General features: G+C 36.7%; 3 protein-coding genes and 2 pseudogenes across 4 annotated transcripts; 4 read left to right on the forward strand and 1 right to left on the reverse strand.

Annotated features, from left to right (window-relative positions):
- The first annotated feature begins 1,210 nt into the window (after positions 1-1,210).
- Positions 1,211-2,825, forward strand: LOC120131554 (annotated as a pseudogene).
- Positions 2,826-4,108: 1,283 nt separating this feature from the next.
- On the forward strand, positions 4,109-9,646 carry LOC120131324 (pumilio homolog 2-like). Its single transcript, XM_039148335.1, has 9 exons — positions 4,109-5,186; positions 5,622-7,093; positions 7,172-7,313; positions 7,391-7,498; positions 7,891-8,103; positions 8,210-8,320; positions 8,561-8,755; positions 9,053-9,227; positions 9,399-9,646. The coding sequence occupies exons 1-9, from the start codon at positions 4,524-4,526 to the stop codon at positions 9,434-9,436; spliced, it is 3,117 nt and encodes a 1,038-aa protein (XP_039004266.1). The 5' UTR covers positions 4,109-4,523; the 3' UTR covers positions 9,437-9,646.
- Positions 9,647-12,284: 2,638 nt separating this feature from the next.
- LOC120131319 (transcription initiation factor IIA large subunit-like) lies at positions 12,285-16,239 on the reverse strand. 2 transcript variants are annotated; one of them, XM_039148330.1, is made up of 11 exons: positions 15,866-16,239; positions 15,485-15,658; positions 15,227-15,391; positions 15,040-15,097; positions 14,907-14,965; positions 14,637-14,765; positions 13,334-13,584; positions 13,189-13,280; positions 12,906-13,063; positions 12,688-12,771; positions 12,285-12,592 (listed from the first exon to the last, which is right to left on the reverse strand). In XM_039148330.1, exons 1-11 carry the CDS (start codon positions 15,986-15,988, stop codon positions 12,569-12,571), a joined length of 1,317 nt encoding a protein of 438 aa, XP_039004261.1. In that variant the 5' UTR covers positions 15,989-16,239; the 3' UTR covers positions 12,285-12,568. The 2 variants fall into 2 exon arrangements, with proteins under 2 accessions (XP_039004261.1, XP_039004262.1); XM_039148331.1 differs by having other exon boundaries at positions 12,569-12,592; positions 13,189-13,252; positions 13,432-13,584; positions 15,866-15,988.
- Positions 16,240-17,997: 1,758 nt separating this feature from the next.
- Positions 17,998-19,871, forward strand: LOC120131555 (annotated as a pseudogene).
- Positions 19,872-20,140: 269 nt separating this feature from the next.
- Positions 20,141-20,577, forward strand: LOC120131323 (probable protein phosphatase 2C 78). The gene is made up of 2 exons (XM_039148334.1): positions 20,141-20,187; positions 20,270-20,577. Exons 1-2 carry the CDS (start codon positions 20,172-20,174, stop codon positions 20,563-20,565), a joined length of 312 nt encoding a protein of 103 aa, XP_039004265.1. The 5' UTR covers positions 20,141-20,171; the 3' UTR covers positions 20,566-20,577.
- Positions 20,578-20,821: the final 244 nt, after the last annotated feature.

Genomic DNA, 20,821 nt, shown 5'->3' on the forward strand with positions numbered 1-20,821 from the left:
TTGGTATTAGTATTGTGCATAAGTTATAGATTTAGTCTTTGTACTTTAATTTAGTCATCTTTAGTCCTTGTGCTTTCCAAAATTTAAAATTTCAGTTATGAGTTAGACAATAACTATGAAATCTATGAAATTATTTTTTATCATTAGTCTTATATTATATGTTATTTGCATAATTTATTTTTGATGCTCAAGTTTGATAAATTTAAATCATGCAACATTATCTCTGTACCATTTGAGTCAACATTAAAATTTTAATTTCTGAAAAATACATAAACCAAAATTGATCAAATTAGAATACGTACACTAAATCCATAACTTCTGCATAATAGAGGCACTAACCATAAAAGTTGACCTTATATTTATGTTGATCAGCACAGTAGAAGTTGACCACTTGAACTTATATTTAAATTGATCACCACAAGAAGTAGCTAATGATTATGGAAATCTCATTATTCATATTCGACGCCATAAGATTTGATCAATGATCCAATAAGATAAATGGTCTCGATCGGAAATCTTTTGATCCAACGGTATAAAATCAGCCATCAAATTTTCTTTCCATGAAGTTGATCTCCTTTAGTTCACACTGACTGAGAATAAAACTAACTAATTTTCATATTTCCTGGCAAAAGCATATATATATATATATATAGAAATAGAAATCTTGAATGATTCAAACCTTTTCCATTTTCTCTCATTTCCCCAAAGCATCAAAATTCCTTCATTGATGACTTTCCAGATTCTTTCACCCTTTTCTGCCCCTTTTTACATTCTGTTAATCCGATCTCCTCATTAATTTCTATATATATATATATATATATGTACTTTCATTTATGAGTAAAATAAATTTTGCATTAATCATATTATTAGTACGAGCAGTGAAACGTTAATGGAGAAACCGACGAGTGGAAAATGTAGATGCAGAACCCAACCGGTACATTGTTTTCATCCCTTTCCCTTTATGGTTCACGCTCTACTTGATTTATTTGTATTCTTCGTCCTTAACATTTAGCAAGTTGGAATTTAGTTTAACACTCAACAACGATACGGCTATTCTAGATTCATCCGAGTCTTTTCTTGATGTTGTTAGAGATGACAAAACTGAAGATTCTTCTCGTGTTGGAGATATTAATACTGTAGATGACGTTAAGATGAAGAACCCGTTGAAAAGTTGTCCGAGGATGAGGAAATTTATCAAGTGGTTCAGTCGATGGTTGAAGATCGAAATGAAACTGAACCTGTCGAGACCGAGACAAATTCCGGCGATGAAAACGGGGACGTTGCAAGCAATAAAGGGGTGAAAAACATGGATGAAGAAAATAGAACTGTGAAAGGCAATGGAAAGGAAAATCATGCGACCGAACAAAAGAAAGGGACGGAAAATGTTGCGGAACGAAAAAGGGAAGACAATGCCGAGGATCAAGAGAAAAGAAAGGGAGATCGTGCAGCCATACGTAAAGAGACTGCCAATCATTTTGAACGACAGAGGGAAGAGTATGTTGAACATCGACCTGCTAAAGGACAAGGTACAAGAAATGTTTCCAAATGACAAAAAGAAGACAATGCTGAGGGTCAAGGGAAAAGAAACGAGGTAAAACAAAAGGAGACTGAAACTGTTTCAGAACGACAAAAAGAAGACAATGATGAGGATCAAGGGAAAAGAAACGAGGCAAAACAAAAGGAGACTGCAAATGTTTCAGAACGACAAAAAGAAGACAATGCTGAGGATCAAGGGAAAAGAAACGAGGCAAAACAAAAGGAGACTGCAAATGTTTCAGAACGACAAAAAGAAGACAATGCTGAGGATCAAGGGAAAAGAAGCGAGGCAAAACAAAAGGAGACAGTAAATGTTTCGGAACGACAAAAGGAAGACAATGCTGAAGTACAACCTGTTGAAACATTACCGACTTTTTAGAGTCAAACTGAGAGGGCAAGGCATTCAAGAAGAGAAACCAGGAATAAACCTGTGGATTCATCTGATCCTGTCAAGGAGAAAGGGATTGAGAAGTACGTTGTGGAACCGAAAAGAGCATGAGCTATATCAGATCCATGTTCATGACGATATATATATATATATATATTCATAATCTTCCCAAGAAATTTAACCAAGAGTAAATCCATGTTCAGGACGGTATATATATAATCTTCCCAAGAAATTTAACCAAGACTTACTCGAAACCTGCCGGTCGCTTAGTTTCTGTTCGGATATGTGCGAATGTGCATCAAGTCTAGGCCTAGGTGCCCCTCTTCGTCCTGATGACAAGTTTTATTCCATAACAGACTGGTTTAATACAAGCCAGTTTCTGCTAGAAGTCATTTTCTACAACAGGATGAAGCAGTACAGGTAGTTAACTTAAGATCCATTAATTGCTTCAGCTATCTATGTTCCGTATTATGCCCTCCTCGATGTAGGTCGTTACCTTTGGGATCCTGACGGGTTTATGAGAGACTATGATGCAGTTAATATTGTCAAGTGGCTTGCATTTAGACCTGAATGGAAAAGAATGTGGGGGTAGAGATCATTTCCTGGTTGCAGGAAGGATTTTAATTGGGATTTCAGGAGAAACCCCAAAAAAGAATCAAACTCGGGCAATGAGCTTCTGAATTTAGACGAAGCGAGGAACATGAAAACGTTGGTACTCAAGTCAAGTCCGTGGAACTACAATGACTTTGCGATGCCATATCCGACGAATTTCCATCCTTCAACAGACAATGAAGCGTTTCAATGGCAGAACAGGATGAGAGTAATCATTGTTGTTCCTAGAAGTCATGGATTCGAACACCAGCAACTGCAACAGGATGATTTAGCGTTTATTATCAAATGATTGAGAGCATTTACAACATGTACTACCTTATAAACATCTTAGTTTAATAAAAAAACTCCTTTCTCATAATAATTTTATATATTTTATTAGATACATCTTTCATAAAGATTATAATTTCAAGATAAATATTATTAAAGTAATTCCTTAATTTTTTTTAATTTCTTGTTACCTCAAGTGAAGTATACTAGTCTGACAATAAGAATGAATGAACTATGGATGTGAACACCTAAAGAGAAATTCACCAGATTGAATAATGAAAAATATCACGTCTTATACTTTAAAGAGAAAAATAATAAATTATCTATAAAGAAGACGAATTATTTATGAGAGTGATGGACTATCCAATAAGTCTCATATCAAAAAATATAAAATTCAAAATGATTACTTTATACAAAAAGAACGCCTTTTTTGGAAGAATGAGACTTTTTTAATTAGAGGATGGAAATTTAATCTGCAAAATGTTTTTTTTTTTTGAAAATGTTAAGTATGCCTCATATTAACAGATGTAAAATGATTGTTGGGCTAGTTTTTTTGTACAATATGAATATTCAGCCATAATAATTTAATCTATCAATAAAAATAATAATTTAATTTATTATTGACAAAAATAATTTAATTAAAATTTATAATTTAATGATAATTATTATTTTTATTAATAAGTTGTTTTCAATTGAACGGAAGTCTGAAGTGCAAAAAGTTTGCATAATTGAAGAAGTCTACTCTATTTGCCCATAACCAGAAAAGAACAAGCAAATATTGCTAGAAAAGTTCAGGGCAAAGATCTTAAGAGTAAGATATTTAACCAAAGTAAAAAATAAAAGTAATTAAAAGGGGTAAAGTTCAGATATTTAACCAAGAGTAAGATTTCATACGTAGTGCATATAAATTGTAATCCGAAAATGAAATAATTTACAGATATTAAAGAAAATAAGAATTTACAGACATGAATCATAAATGTCAAAATTTTAAGACAAAAACTTAAAGCGGCATCGAATCTAAAGTGTTGAGGTGTCAGTTGCAGATTGCTGTTTCTGGAACACAAGATGAACACAAAATAAAAGGTTTTCACCTACATCAGTCGGTTATCACTTGGTCAAATATCCCCGATTTTAGGAAATATATACAGTAGTATCATTAATCTCCAAAAATACTACAAGCCCAAAGCAAAGTAAAACCCTAAAAGGGTTCTTGTAAGAACCAATAGACGCCGCCGGATTTGATCTCAACCGTTAACTCTCTCTCTCTCTCTCTATATATATATATATATATTTCAAGCTTCTCTTCACTCTCTTCGTTGATTTCTGCTTCGAAAACAAAGCTTCCTCCTTCCCTAGCTATTTTACTTTATTTTTAACTCCTGTTGTTTTTTTTACTTGAAAAACATGGTGCTATTATCTGTTTCTTGTTGATTCAAAAATTGAAGAAAATCTAAATTTGGGTGCTTTTAATTTTGTTTTCTTAGCTCTGATAGTTTTGGGGGAATGAGTTTTTGCTGTTTGTTAGGGGTGATCAAAGTTTTGACCTTTGTCCCGTTTGGTAGCTTAAAGTTTGCATCCTCGGAGTTGGTAAATATGGGGCTTTGGTGTATTAGTGTAGAATATATTTAGTATTTCGGGTTCGGAATCCGGTCGTTAATTTTGGGTTGTGATCATTTTTGAGAGTTTCGATAAAGCTTAACGATCATTTAGGATTTTAAGAATGTTATCTGAATTGGGTAGGAGACCGATGATAGGAACTGGTGAAGGAACATTTGCCGATGATATGGAGTCGGAGATGGGACTATTGCTCCGCGAACAGCGGAGTAAGCAAGAAGCCGATGATCTCGAACGAAAGCTGAACTTGTACAGAAGTGGCTCTGCACCTCCTACCGTGGAGGGTTCACTGAGTGCAGTTGGCGGATTGTTTGGGGGTGGAGCCACTATTGCTGCTGGTACTGGAGTTGACAGTGGGACTACTGCTTTTTCTGCTCTTGTAGGAGCTAAAAATGGACATGGTTTTGCATCCGAGGAAGGGCTAAGGTCTGATCCAGCTTATCATTCATACTATTACTCAAATGTGAATCTCAACCCGAGGCTCCCACCTCCTTTGCTTTCCAAAGAGGATTGGAAATTTGCACAGAGGTTGAAAGGAGGGAGTTCAGTGGTTGGTGGGATCGGAGATAGGAGGAAAGTGAATAGGACCGATAATGGTAGCAGTAGGTCGTTGTTTTCAATGCCACCGGGGTTTGATACCAGGAAACAAGAGAATGAAGTAGATGTAGAGAAAGTGCATAGCTCAGCAAACTGGGGTGGTGATGGACTGATTGGTTTGTCCGGCGTAGGACTTGGAAGCAAACAGAAAAGCCTCGCAGAAATTTTTCAGGTATCATGTTTAGAGCATGCATTCTTTAGCCATCTAAGTTTCATCAGTCAATGTGGTTGATCTTATTTCCATGGGTCAATTATTTAAGTATGTTGTTATGTTAGAGTGAGTGGTCTCGAGATTTGTATTTTCATGTAGTCGCAAAATGATCATATGTATCGCATACAATTATTTTCCATTCTACTGATTCCTAAGGTAGTTATATTACTATGCGTTAAACTGAGTTGGCATGTTATTTTATCAACATTTCGTGTTTACAAATTGATAGCATGTTATTTTATCATAGACTTCAGAACGCTACTCAAAATCTATTTCATTTGGAGTTTTTAATCTTCCCTTGATTTAATATCATAGACTACAATTCGCAACTCAAAATTTCTGGAACTTATTTTCATTTTGGCTGCTGCAGTGATTTAATATTTATCATCTTTGCAGTCTGATTTGGACTCTGCTCCTGTGTCAAGGATTCCATCTCGTCCTGCTAGTCGAAATGCTTTTGATGAGAACTTTGAGAATTTAGGTTCTGCTGAATCTGATCTGGCTCATTTGCGGCATGAGTTGGCTTCTGCAGATGCTTTAAGGTCAAGTCTGAGTGTCGAAGGTTCTTCTGCTGTCCACCCTGTTGCTGCACCTTCATACACTTATGCTGCTGCAGTAGATGCTTCCTTGTCTAGAAGTACAACGCCTGATCCCCAAGTTGTTGCTAGGGCACCTAGTCCTTGTTTGACACCAATTGGAGGAGGCAGAGTTGGTAACTTGGATAAAAGAAACATGAATAGTCCAAGCACGTTTGGTGGTGTTACATCTGGTGTGAATGAGCCTGCAGATCTGGCAGTTGCTTTGTCAGGCATGACCCTGTCATCAACTGGTGCACCGGATGAAGATAATCAGTTACCATCCCAGACTGAACAAGATGCTGAAACTTACCAAAATTATTTGTTTGGTTTGCAAGATGGTCAGAATTATATCAAACAGCAGGCGTACTTGAAGAAGGCGGAATCTGGTCATTTAGATATGCCTTCTGCCAAGAGTAGCAGGCAAGGTGAGTTGCAAAAATCTTCTTTTTCTTCGAACAATTTATTGAAAGGATCTCCTACTTCCATTCTCAATGGGGGAGGCAACTTAACTACTCAGTTTCACCATGGTGGTAGTGCAAATTCATCATTTCCAAACTATGGATTAAGTGGTTATTCTTTAAATCCTGGTTTGGCCTCTATGATGCCTAGCCAACTTGGAACAGGCAATCTACCAGGTGCATCAGCTATACCAGCCCCTGGAATGGACTCCAGAGTGTTTGGGGGAGGTTTGGGTTCTGGACAGAACATTTCAATTGCTGCATCTGAGTCGCTTAATCTTGGTAGAGTTGGAGGCCAAATGGCTGGGAATGTTCTTCAGGCACCTTATGTTGATCCTATGTATCTGCAGTATTTGAGGACATCTGATTATGCTTCAGCGCAGCTTGCAGGGTTTAATGATCCCTCTATGGATAGGAATTTTCTTGGTGATTCCTATATGAGCTTGCTTGAGCTGCAAAAGGCATATTTCGGGGCTCTGCTATCACCTCAGAAATCTCAATATGGTGTTCCATTGGGTGCTAAATCTGGTGCTTCTAATCTTCATGGTTTTCACGCAAATTCCACCTTTGGAGCTGGCATGTCGTATCCTGGAAGCCCCTTAGCAAATTCTGCTATTCCAAACTCTCCTGTTGGACTTGGCAGTCCTATCAGACACACTGACCTGAATATGCGGTTTCCTTATGGGGCGAGGAATACTGCTGGGAGCGTCACAGGATATTCAGGATATAACTCGGCTGAGAGCTTTGCCTCCTCCATGCTTGAACAGTTTAAGAGCAATAAAACAAAGTGTTTTGAACTTTTAGAAATTGCTGGTCATGTTGTTGAGTTCAGGTATGATATTATCCTACATCATGTTTTATGTTGCATATTGTCGCCCCGACACTGACATTTTTATTATCTTATGAATAGTGCGGACCAGTATGGCAGTCGTTTTATTCAGCAAAAACTTGAAACAGCTACAACTGAAGAGAAAAATATGGTTTACGAGGAAATCATGCCTCAAACTCTTGTTTTGACGACTGATGTGTTTGGTAATTATGTCATTCAAAAGGTATCCACTTTTTAATCCGTTACACTCCTTAGTTGTATATTTATTGGGTTACATAGTAAATCTGTATCTACCTACAGTTTTTTGAACTTGGACTTCCAGCTCAGAGAAGAGAACTTGCTTGCAAGCTTTTAGGTCATGTTTTAACACTCAGTCTTCAAATGTACGGTTGTCGAGTGATTCAGAAGGTATATGGTTTCTAATATTCTACACTTTATTTCATAATCATTGAGTTGCATTTGAACTTCTCTTGTTGATTCTTTTTACTGATCAAGCTTCCTCAATTGTTTCACGGTTTCATTCTAAATAAGAACAGCCCAATTTTATACTTGATTAAATGAAAAAGTTCACATCGGTGCTTTCCATTTTATATAAAAATTCTATAAATCCTTTTTAATTTTATTTTTGTAACATATGTGCTAACAATGCTTCACTTATGGTAATTGTGTTTAACTTTGGTATCACTTTATCTTGGTTTTTATATAGATTTGCTAAAAGCACACATGCTATTTGAATAGTTACACGAAGAATACCGCCCAGCATTCTGACAAATATGTATATGCTTTGTTTAAAATTCAAGGCCATAGAGGTTGTCGATCTGGATCAGAAGATCAACATGGTTCATGAGCTTGATGGTAGTGTTATGCGTTGTGTACGAGACCAGAATGGAAACCATGTGATCCAGAAATGTATTGAATGTGTTCCCGAGGAAAACATCCAATTTGTAGTCACAACATTTTTTGATCAAGTTGTGACGCTTTCCACTCATCCATATGGGTGCCGAGTTATACAGGTTCAGGGTCCTTATATATATATATATAGACGACTAGAACTGTTCCATGTAAATGCGTAATCCGTGTTCTGTATTATTATCATGACTATTACTACATCTCATGCAGAGAATATTGGAGCACTGCATGGACCCAAAAACTCAAAGTAAGGTTATGGATGAGATTTTAGGATCTGTTAGTCTTCTGGCCCAAGACCAGTATGGCAATTATGTCATTCAGGTTTGTCATTTTTTTTGAACTTATAGTTCATATTTATAGAACGTGTTGGGGGCAAAAGTAACTTACCGAATCTGCTCGGGGGTCTTCACTCTTTTGCATTCATGTCTATTAAAATACTGCCCACAATTGTTGTTGTATTTGTTTATTTTTCACAAGTATATACCTCGATTTTTTATTTTTATTATTAAGCATATCTATGGTATTTGCCATACTGATTGATGCATTAACCGACCTCTACAGCATGTACTGGAGCATGGAAAACCTCATGAGCGCTCAATCATAATTAAGGAGCTAGCTGGGAAGATTGTCCAGATGAGTCAGCAGAAGTTTGCATCTAATGTTGTCGAGAAATGCTTAACTTTTGGTGGTTCTGCTGAACGTCAGCTATTGGTGAATGAAATGCTTGGTTCTACTGATGAGAATGAGCCTCTTCAGGTTTGTGTTTTCCTTGGATATATTTTTTGAATAGAAATACTCTGGTTTTAAGTCCATGCACTCGAAAAAAAAATGCCCTAAATAACTTCACCTAGGTTTGTAAATCATTGGAGAAAAGCCACGAACCACAATGCCTTTATTTGGAATTTTGATTTTACTGATTATGGCCGTGCGTACATATTCATAATCTTTGTGTGTATTCTGCTAGTGGGATTACCTTTCATGTAAGGTTTATGAGAACGCTTTAAATTTTACATAATTTATGTGTGGACTGATAGCTGTTTTTGTCCATCCCAGGCAATGATGAAAGACCAGTTTGCAAACTACGTTGTACAGAAAGTGCTAGAGACCTGTGATGATCAGCAACGAGAGCTGATCCTTTCTCGAATTAAGGTCCATTTAAACGCATTGAAGAAGTACACTTATGGGAAGCATATTGTTGCACGGGTAGAGAAACTTGTTGCCGCTGGAGGTACTGATTCTTGTCTTTCATGGTTACTTATCAGTTTATATTTCATCAGTCTATTCATAAAGGAGCTTCTTAGAATATCAGCTTCAGTACAAAAATGATCAACACTCTTTGTTCCAAAGTTGGCTTGCATACGCCGAAGTCCATTAACTCGTAATTTTGCATTACTTTCAGAGCGGAGAATTGCTGCTCAGTCTCTGCACCCGTCTTAAGTCGGTGTAGGGAAAGAGACATGTTTGTGCAGCTAACAGGATCTGTGTGAAGCTCTTACCTCGTCCTTTCTTCTTGCTCAAAGGGCCATGGTTCTTGTACCTTTCTTCTTAGAACGTTAAGAACTGTAGGAAAATAATGTTGTTGCTTAGCTTGTATCGAAAAACCTGTACATTGTGTAGCTCTTAAGGCTTATTATACATATAAATCGAGAGTTTCAGCTATTGGAATACAACTGACAATGCCCCTGCCAGAGGAGATGAATGATTTTATACAAGTTTCTTCAAGGTGGAAAAAATTTCTAAAATGATAATGCAGTTTATTATGCGACTGTACAAACAAATGGGGTCGTGAATAGTAGAATATGAACCGATGAGTTTCATATCCTTTTTATTTGCTTTTATTTCGAAATAAATTGATTAGACGATACAAAGGGAACTTTACTTTTATTAGCTAAATAATGAGAGGACACGTACGAACTCGACAGAGACTAATTTACGATTAAAGCATCATACTCGGCCATAACAGTTGCTTTCCACATGGGAGACGCTAATGCTTGGTAAATGGAAACGGGTTCATCGCCATTGATTAGATGATTTATAAGTAATTAACGACTTGTATTTCTTCATAGAGATCCCATGTTTGAGCACCGGTAGAGATATCAGCTATGATCCCCTCAAACTATGACAACTCCATTTCATATTGGTTTATAAATTTTAAAATATTTTATATTAATTCTTAAATTATGATCTCATTTTAAATTGATTCTTAAATTTTAGAATATTTTATATTAATCCTTAAATCAGTATCATTCCATGTTAATCTTTTGTTAACATGACATTGACTCTATTAGTTATAAAAAAAGTATTACTTTTTTAAGTTCCCATGAGTTGAGCCTGTAACTTTTTAAAAAAATTCTAAATATTTCCAAAAAAAAAAAATTCTATAGGCCATATGTTCAATTTTAATGACCTTCAAATACCAATATAGTCAACAAAATGATCAAAATAGAATGATAATGGTAGTTTGAGAATTGATATAAAATATTTTAAAATTTATGAGCAAATTTAGAATGAGAATCATAGTTTGAGGATTAATATATAATTTTTAAAAATTTAAGGCTCAATTTAACTTGTACAATAAACTTAATGATAAATACCCATCTATAAATCAACATAAAGTAAATTTTTCTGTGTTCGTCAAAAATTAAGGCACAAAATTTATGCAAATGAGTAGCATGAGTTGATTTTGTTAATTGAGAATTCATTGGCATGAGAATAAGATTTAAATCTCATCGATGACCCATTTCGCTTATAAAAGATAAATTTAAACAAATAATTAACATAAATTGATTTAGTTGGTTGAGTATTCATTTAGTAACTTAATGAGAATCCAGGTTTGAATCTCACTAATTATCTGAATTGACCTATAAAAAAACAAACGAACAACGAGTTTTCTATTCTCCGGATCTTCTATAAAACAATTTAGCTTTGGAATGAAACGACTTTTGACTGTAAATTAGCTAACATTTCCACAGCAAATTTGTTAATTTGATTCATCTTTGTTTAATACCAATACATAAATTGAAAAAGTTGTTTACCTTTAGTTGTGTCCTATTTTCATTTTAACTGTGCAGCTAACTTGTTTGTTTGCTGCGGTCAGAAAGGGAAGCAAGTATTTTTCACCTTTCCTACGAGGACAACGATCTTGTGTCTGTTTTGACCAGGACTAATCCTTTTTTATGGGGGGGGGGGAATATTAGCCACTAAAATAATCGGCTGAATTTCTCAAATAATTATGAGTAAGTGACCGTTGCCCATCAGTTCGTAACTGCATGTTCCTGAGATTACCCTATTAAAACGAGCCCATGTTTCCCGGTTCCCAAGTTAAGAGGCCTTTGATTCACTCACCCAATCCCATATCTTCTCCTTTTTCATTGTTCCTCTCCAGTTTGCCATTTTCATCAAATTCTGTGGAAAGTATCAACAATGGAGGAGCGTAAGAAACACGTTATAGGAATGGGAAAGAGCAAAGAAGGGAAGCCACCCACCAGGCCACAGATGCATGCGCCTGCATCACTCCAGCTTGATCAGGTTGAAGCTAATTTTGGGACTGCTAAAGCCGCCGCCGCCGCTGCGACTCCAATTCCCTTGCTGACGCCGCTCGCTTCACCCAATCTATTCCCGCCGACCGATGAATTCATGTTTCCGATCGATGATAGCCACAGGAAAGCTGCTGCAATACCAGTCCCAACGGTATTTGCCTGGAAAGAACCAGCTGGGGCGGCACATGTGGAGGTTTCCACTTTGCTCGCTTTGTTTCAAAACAGATGTGTTATTGTCAATGATGCACAGTGATGTTTTTATACATCATATATATTTGTGTTTTTTCCCCAAACTTTAAAGGTTGTTTTTGTTAGCTTTGATCTCAAATGATAATCCCTTGATGGATGAGGATCTTTCTTCATAGTCGAATACTGTGATAAGTTGTTGAGTGAATTGCTGTTGCCTTTGTTTTTTTTGTAAGAAATATTATCATCATCAGATTTGTGTTCCATCACAGTGAAATCATTATTGAATTTCCACTTGTTTGAAGTTTTAACCATCTCCATTTTCCTATGTTGTTGCTTTACTGTAACATGCCAGCAGATTATGCCCTGCATTACTATGGCTTTTTGATAAATGCCACCACCCCAAACAAATAAACAATCCGTGATTGTTTCAATGTAATGCTATCCCAAGTCAAGATTAGAGAAGTTTCAATCAATGTAATCTCCATGCCTTACCAGTTACCACCACTACAAGCATCATCTGTATTTTTTCCTGCCATAAGCAAGAATCATTATATTAATTTGCGAAATTTGGGGTTTCATTGCAGAATTTTTTTTTTAAACTTGATGATGCATCTCAGATACTAGCATTCTTAGGCTGAAAAGGCTCTACGTTGTATGTACAATACGACAAACATCCAACCAAAGTCTCAAGGAAGGCATTAAAAATAAAGAACCACATGTCCTTCCACCATTAACCTCTCACTTAGATATTAATTAAAGAAAAATTTACGAAACACCCCTTGACTTGCTCTTTAAAAGTATCTGCTACGATATAACGGTGAAAGGCATTTCGCTAACGAAATCAGAAGTCAAATTCCCCTGTTGCCTGCAAAAAGAGAGGGAAAAAAAGAATTGGATTTAGGAACAGTGACCAAAAGCCAAAAAGCATCAGTGTAATAACGTCACATATACGAAGCACACCTTGTTAAAGAGGATGTCCTTATTGTTTATATGCATGATGCCATCCTTCAGTGTGCATTTCCATCGGCTCTTGGTACGAGTCACCTAAAAATAAAAATATATAACATCTTTGTTTATTTATCATCTGCATAGAAGACAAATGAGACTGCCATAACTTGTATAAATACAAATTACTAAGATGATGGGATGATGGATGCAGCAAAAACAGCTAAATGCACCTTGTCGAACTGAGCCAAAACTAGATGCTGTGTATTCAGCTCCTCCTGGTCCACATCATCCAAATCATCGTCATCGTCATCTTCATTCAATGGTTCATCATCATCATCATCGACTGTATCATTTTGGGCAACAGGAGCAGGAGTGGCAGCCTGAAGGTCTGTCAAGGAAACAAGGAAAGCTGGTCATCCAATACACAAGGTGTCTAGATGAGAGATAGAGGAGGGGGGAAGGGGGGAGGAACAGCTAAAAGAAGCACAAGCAACCCATCCATTCTCAGTTTACCATTTGGAGCCGGTGTGTTCGCTACGTTGTAATCTTCATTGACAACTCCTTGATAATTGTAAATCTTCAAGGTGAGAGAAGAAAATAGAAAGGCAAGAGCTGTAAGTTTGTGAATTCTCCAATGATATATATAAGAAACGAAGAGAAAATGTCCAATCCAAACCATACACATATAGGTAACACTAAGTTGCAGAATTGCATGACAAGATTAGGAATTGACCTAAGAAAGCATATGATACTTACATTGGGAGTAGAGAGCATATCATCAAATGGATCAGGAATTGGTCCATCTAGTTGTGGAATCTTTGATGATGAAGTAGCTAAGTGTGCTAAGATCTTGCTTTTTGCATTGGTTGCTGAGACATGTCTACCCAAGAAATTACAAGCCTTATTTCCCTGAAAGCTTAGAAGTACATTATTAAGAAAGGTTTACAACAAATCCAAACGCATTCCAACAACGGTTTGGTATAAAAGTACCCTTCTGGAATAACAAAGTCTCATCATAAATATTTACTAAATTATTGCTCAGAACTTGAACTACATTTTCTTTTGCATTTTTTATGGAGAGAGAACGTCAGGAAAAAAAGAAAAGAATGTGGGGACGAAAAAGAAAAGAAAAGAGGACAGCATGTCTCAACCAGATCTAACAATAATGGATAAAAGAATTTAGGCTAACAAGCGGCAGGATCATTATAAGCAGAGGAAATCAACCTCACCTTATCATAATGAGCTCTATTAGAATGATAAAATTTCCTTATAAATATTCATTTTATAGCTCGGAGCCAGAACTAAGTTGGCTTTTCCATTTTTAACAAGATAAAGGTAATCAAAAGAGAAAAGAACGTGGAGACAAAAACAAATGTAATAAATTGTCTGAAGCATATCTAGCAATAATGGATAAGAGAATTTAGGCTAAACGGTGAGGAAATCATTACAAGTGGAGAAATGCTACCGTATCTTATTACACTATCTCAGAGACCCATCCCATACCCACGTTTGAGAGCGTTCTGGGTCAACCAAAAGACACTAAAGAACTCATCCATTCAATCTTTGAGACTGTTCTTTAATGTTCAGAAAACATTTAATGACTGCTAAATGATAATGGAAAACATGTACCCAAACAGAACAGTCATAATCCCAATACCATCCAGAAACAGAACTTCCAGGAAGATCTTGATCTGTGTCAAGCACTGGTTATCAAATTATCACTCTGTCATTCTCCATTTACATAAAAGATACCAGTCAAATACCAAAGAACCAGTATTAGACCAAAAGATCATAAAGCCATCGGCCCACGGCACAGAAGAACAATGAGGAGTACAAAAATGAATCAGATTAATCTTACAATTCTCATTTCAATATTACTATTTTCACCAGATATAACATACAAATATAACAAACGAAAATGAACACAGAATTGTAAATAAACTACACAAAGGACAACTAACCTCCGTCTTTGCAAATTCAGATGTAGCATCTCCAGCTCCATCTTGTTGTGGTATATATCCACCACCATTATTATACCGTGTAGAAAAATCCTCACGTTTCCTCTTTCCAGGAGGCATCATAAAGAAGTCCTGATATTTCCTCCAGTATTAAAATTATCACCAACAGTAACAAAAGTTCGTTTCAACATGGGAACAAGGATTTTCGAAGGTCGTAGTTTCCAGAACATTCAGACTTCATTTATGCAGTTGTAACATTAAAACAGGAGTTACCTGTGTCAGGGGTTGATTTGAGGTTCCTCTTTCCGCCTCATCCCGTCCTTCCACGTAAGCTACAAGAAAATAGAATTTGTTGTTAACAAACCATGCGCATTCAAACTGATTGCTCGTTAAACGTCATACTAACCAACATTAACATCAACACTTAGTGGGGTCCTTCGATTTGACCAAGGAGAAGGAGATTGCTGTGGAAAGAAAAACAAAAAGAAAATATTAGTTATAAATCTACAACAAGCCAAACAACTACTTTTTTCTTTAGTGACAAGTAGAAAATTACAATAGCACAATGTTGGCGGTTAAAGAGCATTTCATACCATATAAGGGCTTGGCCTCCCACCTTTTACATCAACATTAGTGCCACTATCATTCACAGGTGTAGGATAATCACTACCTCCGGTAGGTATGTTATACATAGAGCCATCTGCACTTCCCGGAAGTGGAGTAGGCAGCGGTGTAGGTAGAGGTGTTTGCAAAGGAGTCTACGTAATTAAAAAATCCTTATAAAAAAATCACAACATAAAATTATCACCGTAACTAAAACTCATAAAAGCAGTCAAGATAGAGCCCGTTACCGGAGGAAAAAGCATATCAGCTGTAGGAGTTTCGTACTCCTCAGTCCCCTCGTAAGGAACATTGAGATCGTGCACCGGAGTAATTGGGCCGCCGGGAGCAGGTTGCTTCTGACCTGAAGATCTCTCTATCGGACCAACGATTGCTCCCGCTTGCATCATCTTCATCTCCCAAAGCTAAAACCCAAATATCCCGCACAATCAATTCAACTAGATCAGTTTCCTTCAGATAATATTATTAACAAACCCGAACGCTTTCACCCAGATCAAAATCTATACACATAACGAGTCCAGAGACCTACTAATTTCTAAAACAACGAATCTAACCCTAAATTCTAAAAAATAAATAAATCAAATAAATCAGAAATGGAGAAGGCTTTTTACTCCTTGGAGTTCATTGAGGACACTTTCGCCTGGTCCACCGTTGTTGATAAACTCATCGCGAACCTTGTTCATGACATCTTCGATGACGTTGATGTAAACCGAGCTCGTTGTTGACGACGTCATTTTTGCCGAATCGTCTATCTAGCTCCTCGGATTCTTCTTCTTTTTTTTCTAACAAAGAAATAAATTATTGGATTCTCTCTCTCTTATTTCTGGTAAAATCTTTCAGGAGAAATAGAAAAGAACCATGAGAAGTGAGGGGTTGAAAAAGTGATCGACGGGGTGAAATTAAAAAAAGAGAAGCTAGGGTTTGGAGTTTGGAGAATCGGAGATTAACAGAAAGGGGGAATGGATGAAAGTTTAGGGGCGGACAAGAAAAGGGATTAAAAGAGTGCAATATAAATAGGTTTGCATCCGTTTATAAGGAGTGTGCACACGTGGCGCAACTCAATGGGCATGCGCTTTGTCAAAATAATATAAACATTTTCACAGTAATTAATAAAAGTCTTACATCACATATAAGTATCTAATGTATATTTTCTTTTTCATTTAAGTTTTTAAAGTATATTTTGTCAAAATAAGTATTTAAAGTATTTTATAACAAAATAGGTACCTAAAATTAATTTTTTGATCAAAATAAATACCTAAAATTATTTTTGGTCAAAATAGGTATCTTAGTAGGATTATAAAATAAAAAGTAAAATTATTAAACCATAATCTCAAACTTCATTCTAATTCTAACACTCGAACTTGTTCAAAATAAAAACCACCAGCCACAATTGTAGGCCAGAGCGCAGGTTTGAATGTCAAATTCTTCATCAATATAGCTCCAAGCACATATCAACCTGCCATCCTTTTGAGAATCGAACAATCATAGTAGTCCATGAAATTACATTATTTACATGCATTTCTTCAAACACCTTATAAGCATTCTTCAATTCCCCAGATTTTTTTATAGAAAGTAACAAAATAACTTCTCACATAAACGATTCTGAAAACACGGTTTTATTGCTTATACCATTTATATAACAATTAGATTAAAAGTTGAATACTCTTTATTTGTGACATGGGCATCTAGAATTTCATTGAAGAAAATCGAGAGATTTTCCATCATCGACCGTTCAAAATGAACAATGGATTCGCGTTTAGAAAGGTCGAACGATTTTAGTGAATTTTTTTTACTCATCAACATCCAATGATAGTGATCGACAATGGCCAAACAAAAACTAATACGATGGTCGGATTCTAGATTAGTTTAGATAGAAATAGAGAGAAAAGAGAGAAGGAAGAAGAAGAATAAAGAAAAAATGAGATTTTTGTTTGTTTGTAGAGAACCAAAACGACGTAGTTTTGAACTAAGTTTAGTTTTATGTAGGAATCCAAAATGGTGTCGATTTGGTATAGGCAGCCATGTCATAATAATATTAGAAAGTTAACGGTTGAGTAATAAAAAAATCAATCTATAAAATTTAATGAGTAGTAAAAAAATTAAAAGTTTAGGGTAAATTATGTGTTTAGTACCTAAACTTTCATTTTCTAAACTATATCTAAAGTTTAATTTTTATTTTATTTTAGTACCTGTTAAAAACTTAACGTTAAATTTATAAAAAAAATGAAAAATTAAATACTAAAACGGACCAAAATGCAGTGAAATTGTCTTATAGACCAGCATAATTTTTTTTTATTAGATAGAATGAACATATAAAGTTTTAAAAAGAAAAAAGAACTTTTAAAATTTAAAAAGAATAAAAACAAAATTAAAATTAAAAATATTAGAATATATAAAAATTCAAAAAATTTAAAAGAATTAATATCCCTCCCTCTCCGTTTACTTGTGCTTTATCTGTTTAGCGAAATCTTAAATCAAAATAAGCTGTTGATGGACATGCCAACTTCGGGTGGCTGATTTCAACCGATAATACCTCAAGTGCGACTCCACAACTGGTGTCCAATTTTTTTCATCAGATAAAATTGTGACTACGTGGCTCAATCTTTTTTGCCAGTTTTTCTCTTAGATAGAGCGCTACTCGATTGCCACAAAGACCTGCATCAATTACCATGAAATTAAAAAAAATGACTTTCAATGAAAACTATAATTGAAGGAAATAATCGCCTTTTAACGTATTTTTCAAACATATCATGGCTCGAACTTTCACTTCCGATTCATTTCTCTTAACCACCACGCCCCAGCCATGGCTAACCCTTAACAGGTTCACAGTGTTTGCCAAAAGGTCTCCATTTAAAAGGTCTCCATTTCAGGCAATTCTAGTCCTTTTCGTTTCAATTTCGGTAAGGTCTCTGATGTGGAAACTTTGGTTCCAATTGTGAGCAAACCTTCCACGGGTTTATCATTTGGGAAACTGAGAAGAAAAGATCTCGGCACCGTATTCGTTGCGGGAGCAACCGGACAGGCTGGTATTCGGATTGCACAATCGTTGTTGCGCCAGGGTTTTACTGTCCTGGATGGGGTGCCACAGCTTGGTGATGCTCAAGAACTGGCTCGTCTTGCAGTCGAATACAAGGTTCGCAACAATAACCATGCAAAGACTTGAACTTTAATACGCAGTACACTTCCTCTTTAATTTGTCACTACAGATCATATCCAACCAAGATTCAAAGCGGCTCAATGGTGTAGAATTCAGCTTCCAAGATGCATAATCAATAACCAAAGCAATTGGCAACGCCAGCAAAGTTGTTGTCACCATTGGTCCAGCTGAAAATGGTCCCTCTTCCGAGGTCTCCACATCAGATGCCTTACAAGTGACCCCAAGCTGCTCAACTAGCCGGTGTAGACCATGTGGCAATAGTCTACGATGGAAACCGAGCCGCTGCTTCGACTTATAATGTGATTGATGGCCTCACATTGTTCAACAACCTCTTCTCTCAGTCTCAACCGCCGAGCCTGCTCGAGTTATTGCAAAAAGTAATCAAAACCGGCGTTAGCTACACGTTCTTAAAGACAACCCTGACAGAAGATTACACAGCAGAGAGCTCTTACAATGTTGCTATGTCAGCTGAAGGAAGCATTGGTGCAAACGACTATAAAGTAATGTGATAAAATGTAATGTATACAGTTTCATTGCAAAAATCTCTTTCTTTGGTCACCCTTTTTGTATCGTCTTACTGCTCAATATCTTGGAAATATTATGGTCAGGTCGCGAAATCTCAGATAGCATCCCCTGGTGGCGGATGTTTTCTCCAACACATCCTTGGCAGAAAACAAGGTATATGAGATGTAAATTTAAATGTGATTTATACGAAACACTTGTATTCTACACATATGTATCTTAGTGGTTTGCTAAATAAGATAGGTTGTTGAGGTTTTCACGAGCCCATCAGCGCCATTGAAGGGAGGAGATGAGCTTTTTAGGTAAATATATAGCTAGGGTACTGTTAGTCAATCAATTATAGTATATATAGTCATTGACGATCGATTTGAGCTTGCATGGGAAAGAAACATATCCTGATTTCCATTATTTATATTTTCTTGTTTTTAAGTGCTATTCCGGAGGATGAAAGAAGGAAGACCTATGCAAAAGCTAAAGCTGAAAAAGAGGCAAAAGAATATGCTGAGAAATCTCGCGATGCGGAAAAGAGGCTGAAAGAAGAAGCGAAAAAGCTTTCGGAGAAACAAAGCAAGGCTGCTAGTAGAGCCGAAGAAGTAGAGGAGAAAGCAGAGGGTGCAGGGACATCCATGGAAGGCATCTTGAGTAAAGCAAAAGACATTAGCGCTGGGTTTTCTTGGGAAAATTTCAGTTCCCAGATATCAACTGCATTTCAAAAGCCTTCTGATGAAGGGCAGGTTGCCACAGTCAGGGGACGAGCTAAGGCTGAAACGTTGCCGTCCAACAAAGCTGTTGTCAAGCAAGCTCCATTATCATTTTTCCCCAAGCAAAAAGAGTCAGATCAGAAGACAGAAGTGAGGAAGGCTTTCGGTGGCCTCTTTCAGCAAGAAATCATATATATCGATGCTGACTGTAAGCATCAATGGAACAATAAAATTTAAATTCCTGTATAATTTAGATAATTTCTATATATTTTTTATTATTAATATAATTTCGTATCTCAGAAAATTTTTAATTCACAAAGAACTTGGGTAGTAAGTGGACAAAAGGAGTAATACTGTTGCACAGGTGGAACCGGATCGTCCGATTCTTTTATTATACCATGAGAAATAATTAGATAAAGCTCATTTTTTTCTCTTGCATGTAAACAGCCAGATCGACCGGATGAGCAGAACCGGATCGAAGAAGCGGGAGGTCGGTTTAATTTCTGGGATGGTCCTCGAGTTCTGGGAGTCCTCGCTATGTCCATAGCCATAGGTAAAATTTAGAACACTAAAGAAAACTTTCGTTCTCTTTTAAAATCCTACCCTGCTCACTTCAAACATTGTCAACGCCACAGGTGACAACTACTTGAAACCCTACGTGGTTTGTGAGCCGGAGGTTACGGTTACTGAGCGGACGGCGGCGGACGAATTTTTAATTCTGGCGAGTGACGATTTATGGGACGTTGTGTCGAATGATACTGCATGCAGGGTGGCGCGCACGTGTTTGAGGGGCGGAAACTGTGATTTAAACGCCCTGCTGTTGTCGGCGGGAAGAGTGGAAAGGGAGGCGGTTAAAGGGTCAGTGATGGGAGGAGAGATCTCGGATAAGGCCTGCGCTGATGCGTCCATGCTGTTGACAAAGCTGGCGTAGGCTAGGCATAGTACGGACAGCGTAGTCGTGGTGGATCTAAGGAGAGCCACGTAATTTAATGGTCGTTTGAAATTTCACTTGTTTCTTATTTGAAAAAAGAAAAAGATAATTCACTGGTTTTCTCCCCCGATTCTCGTCATTTTGGTTCATCGGGAGTGAAACTGGAAGGAAAGGCTGGGTTATTTTCTCTACATTTAGTTAGCTCTTTCCAAGTCTGATTGGGCAAGAGATTAGGGTGCAGCGAGTGAATAGAAGA

Source organism: Hibiscus syriacus, unplaced genomic scaffold (assembly GCF_006381635.1).
Source record: "Hibiscus syriacus cultivar Baekdansim isolate YM2019G1 unplaced genomic scaffold, ASM638163v2 tig00110556_pilon, whole genome shotgun sequence".
Taxonomy (NCBI): Eukaryota; Viridiplantae; Streptophyta; class Magnoliopsida; order Malvales; family Malvaceae; genus Hibiscus; species Hibiscus syriacus.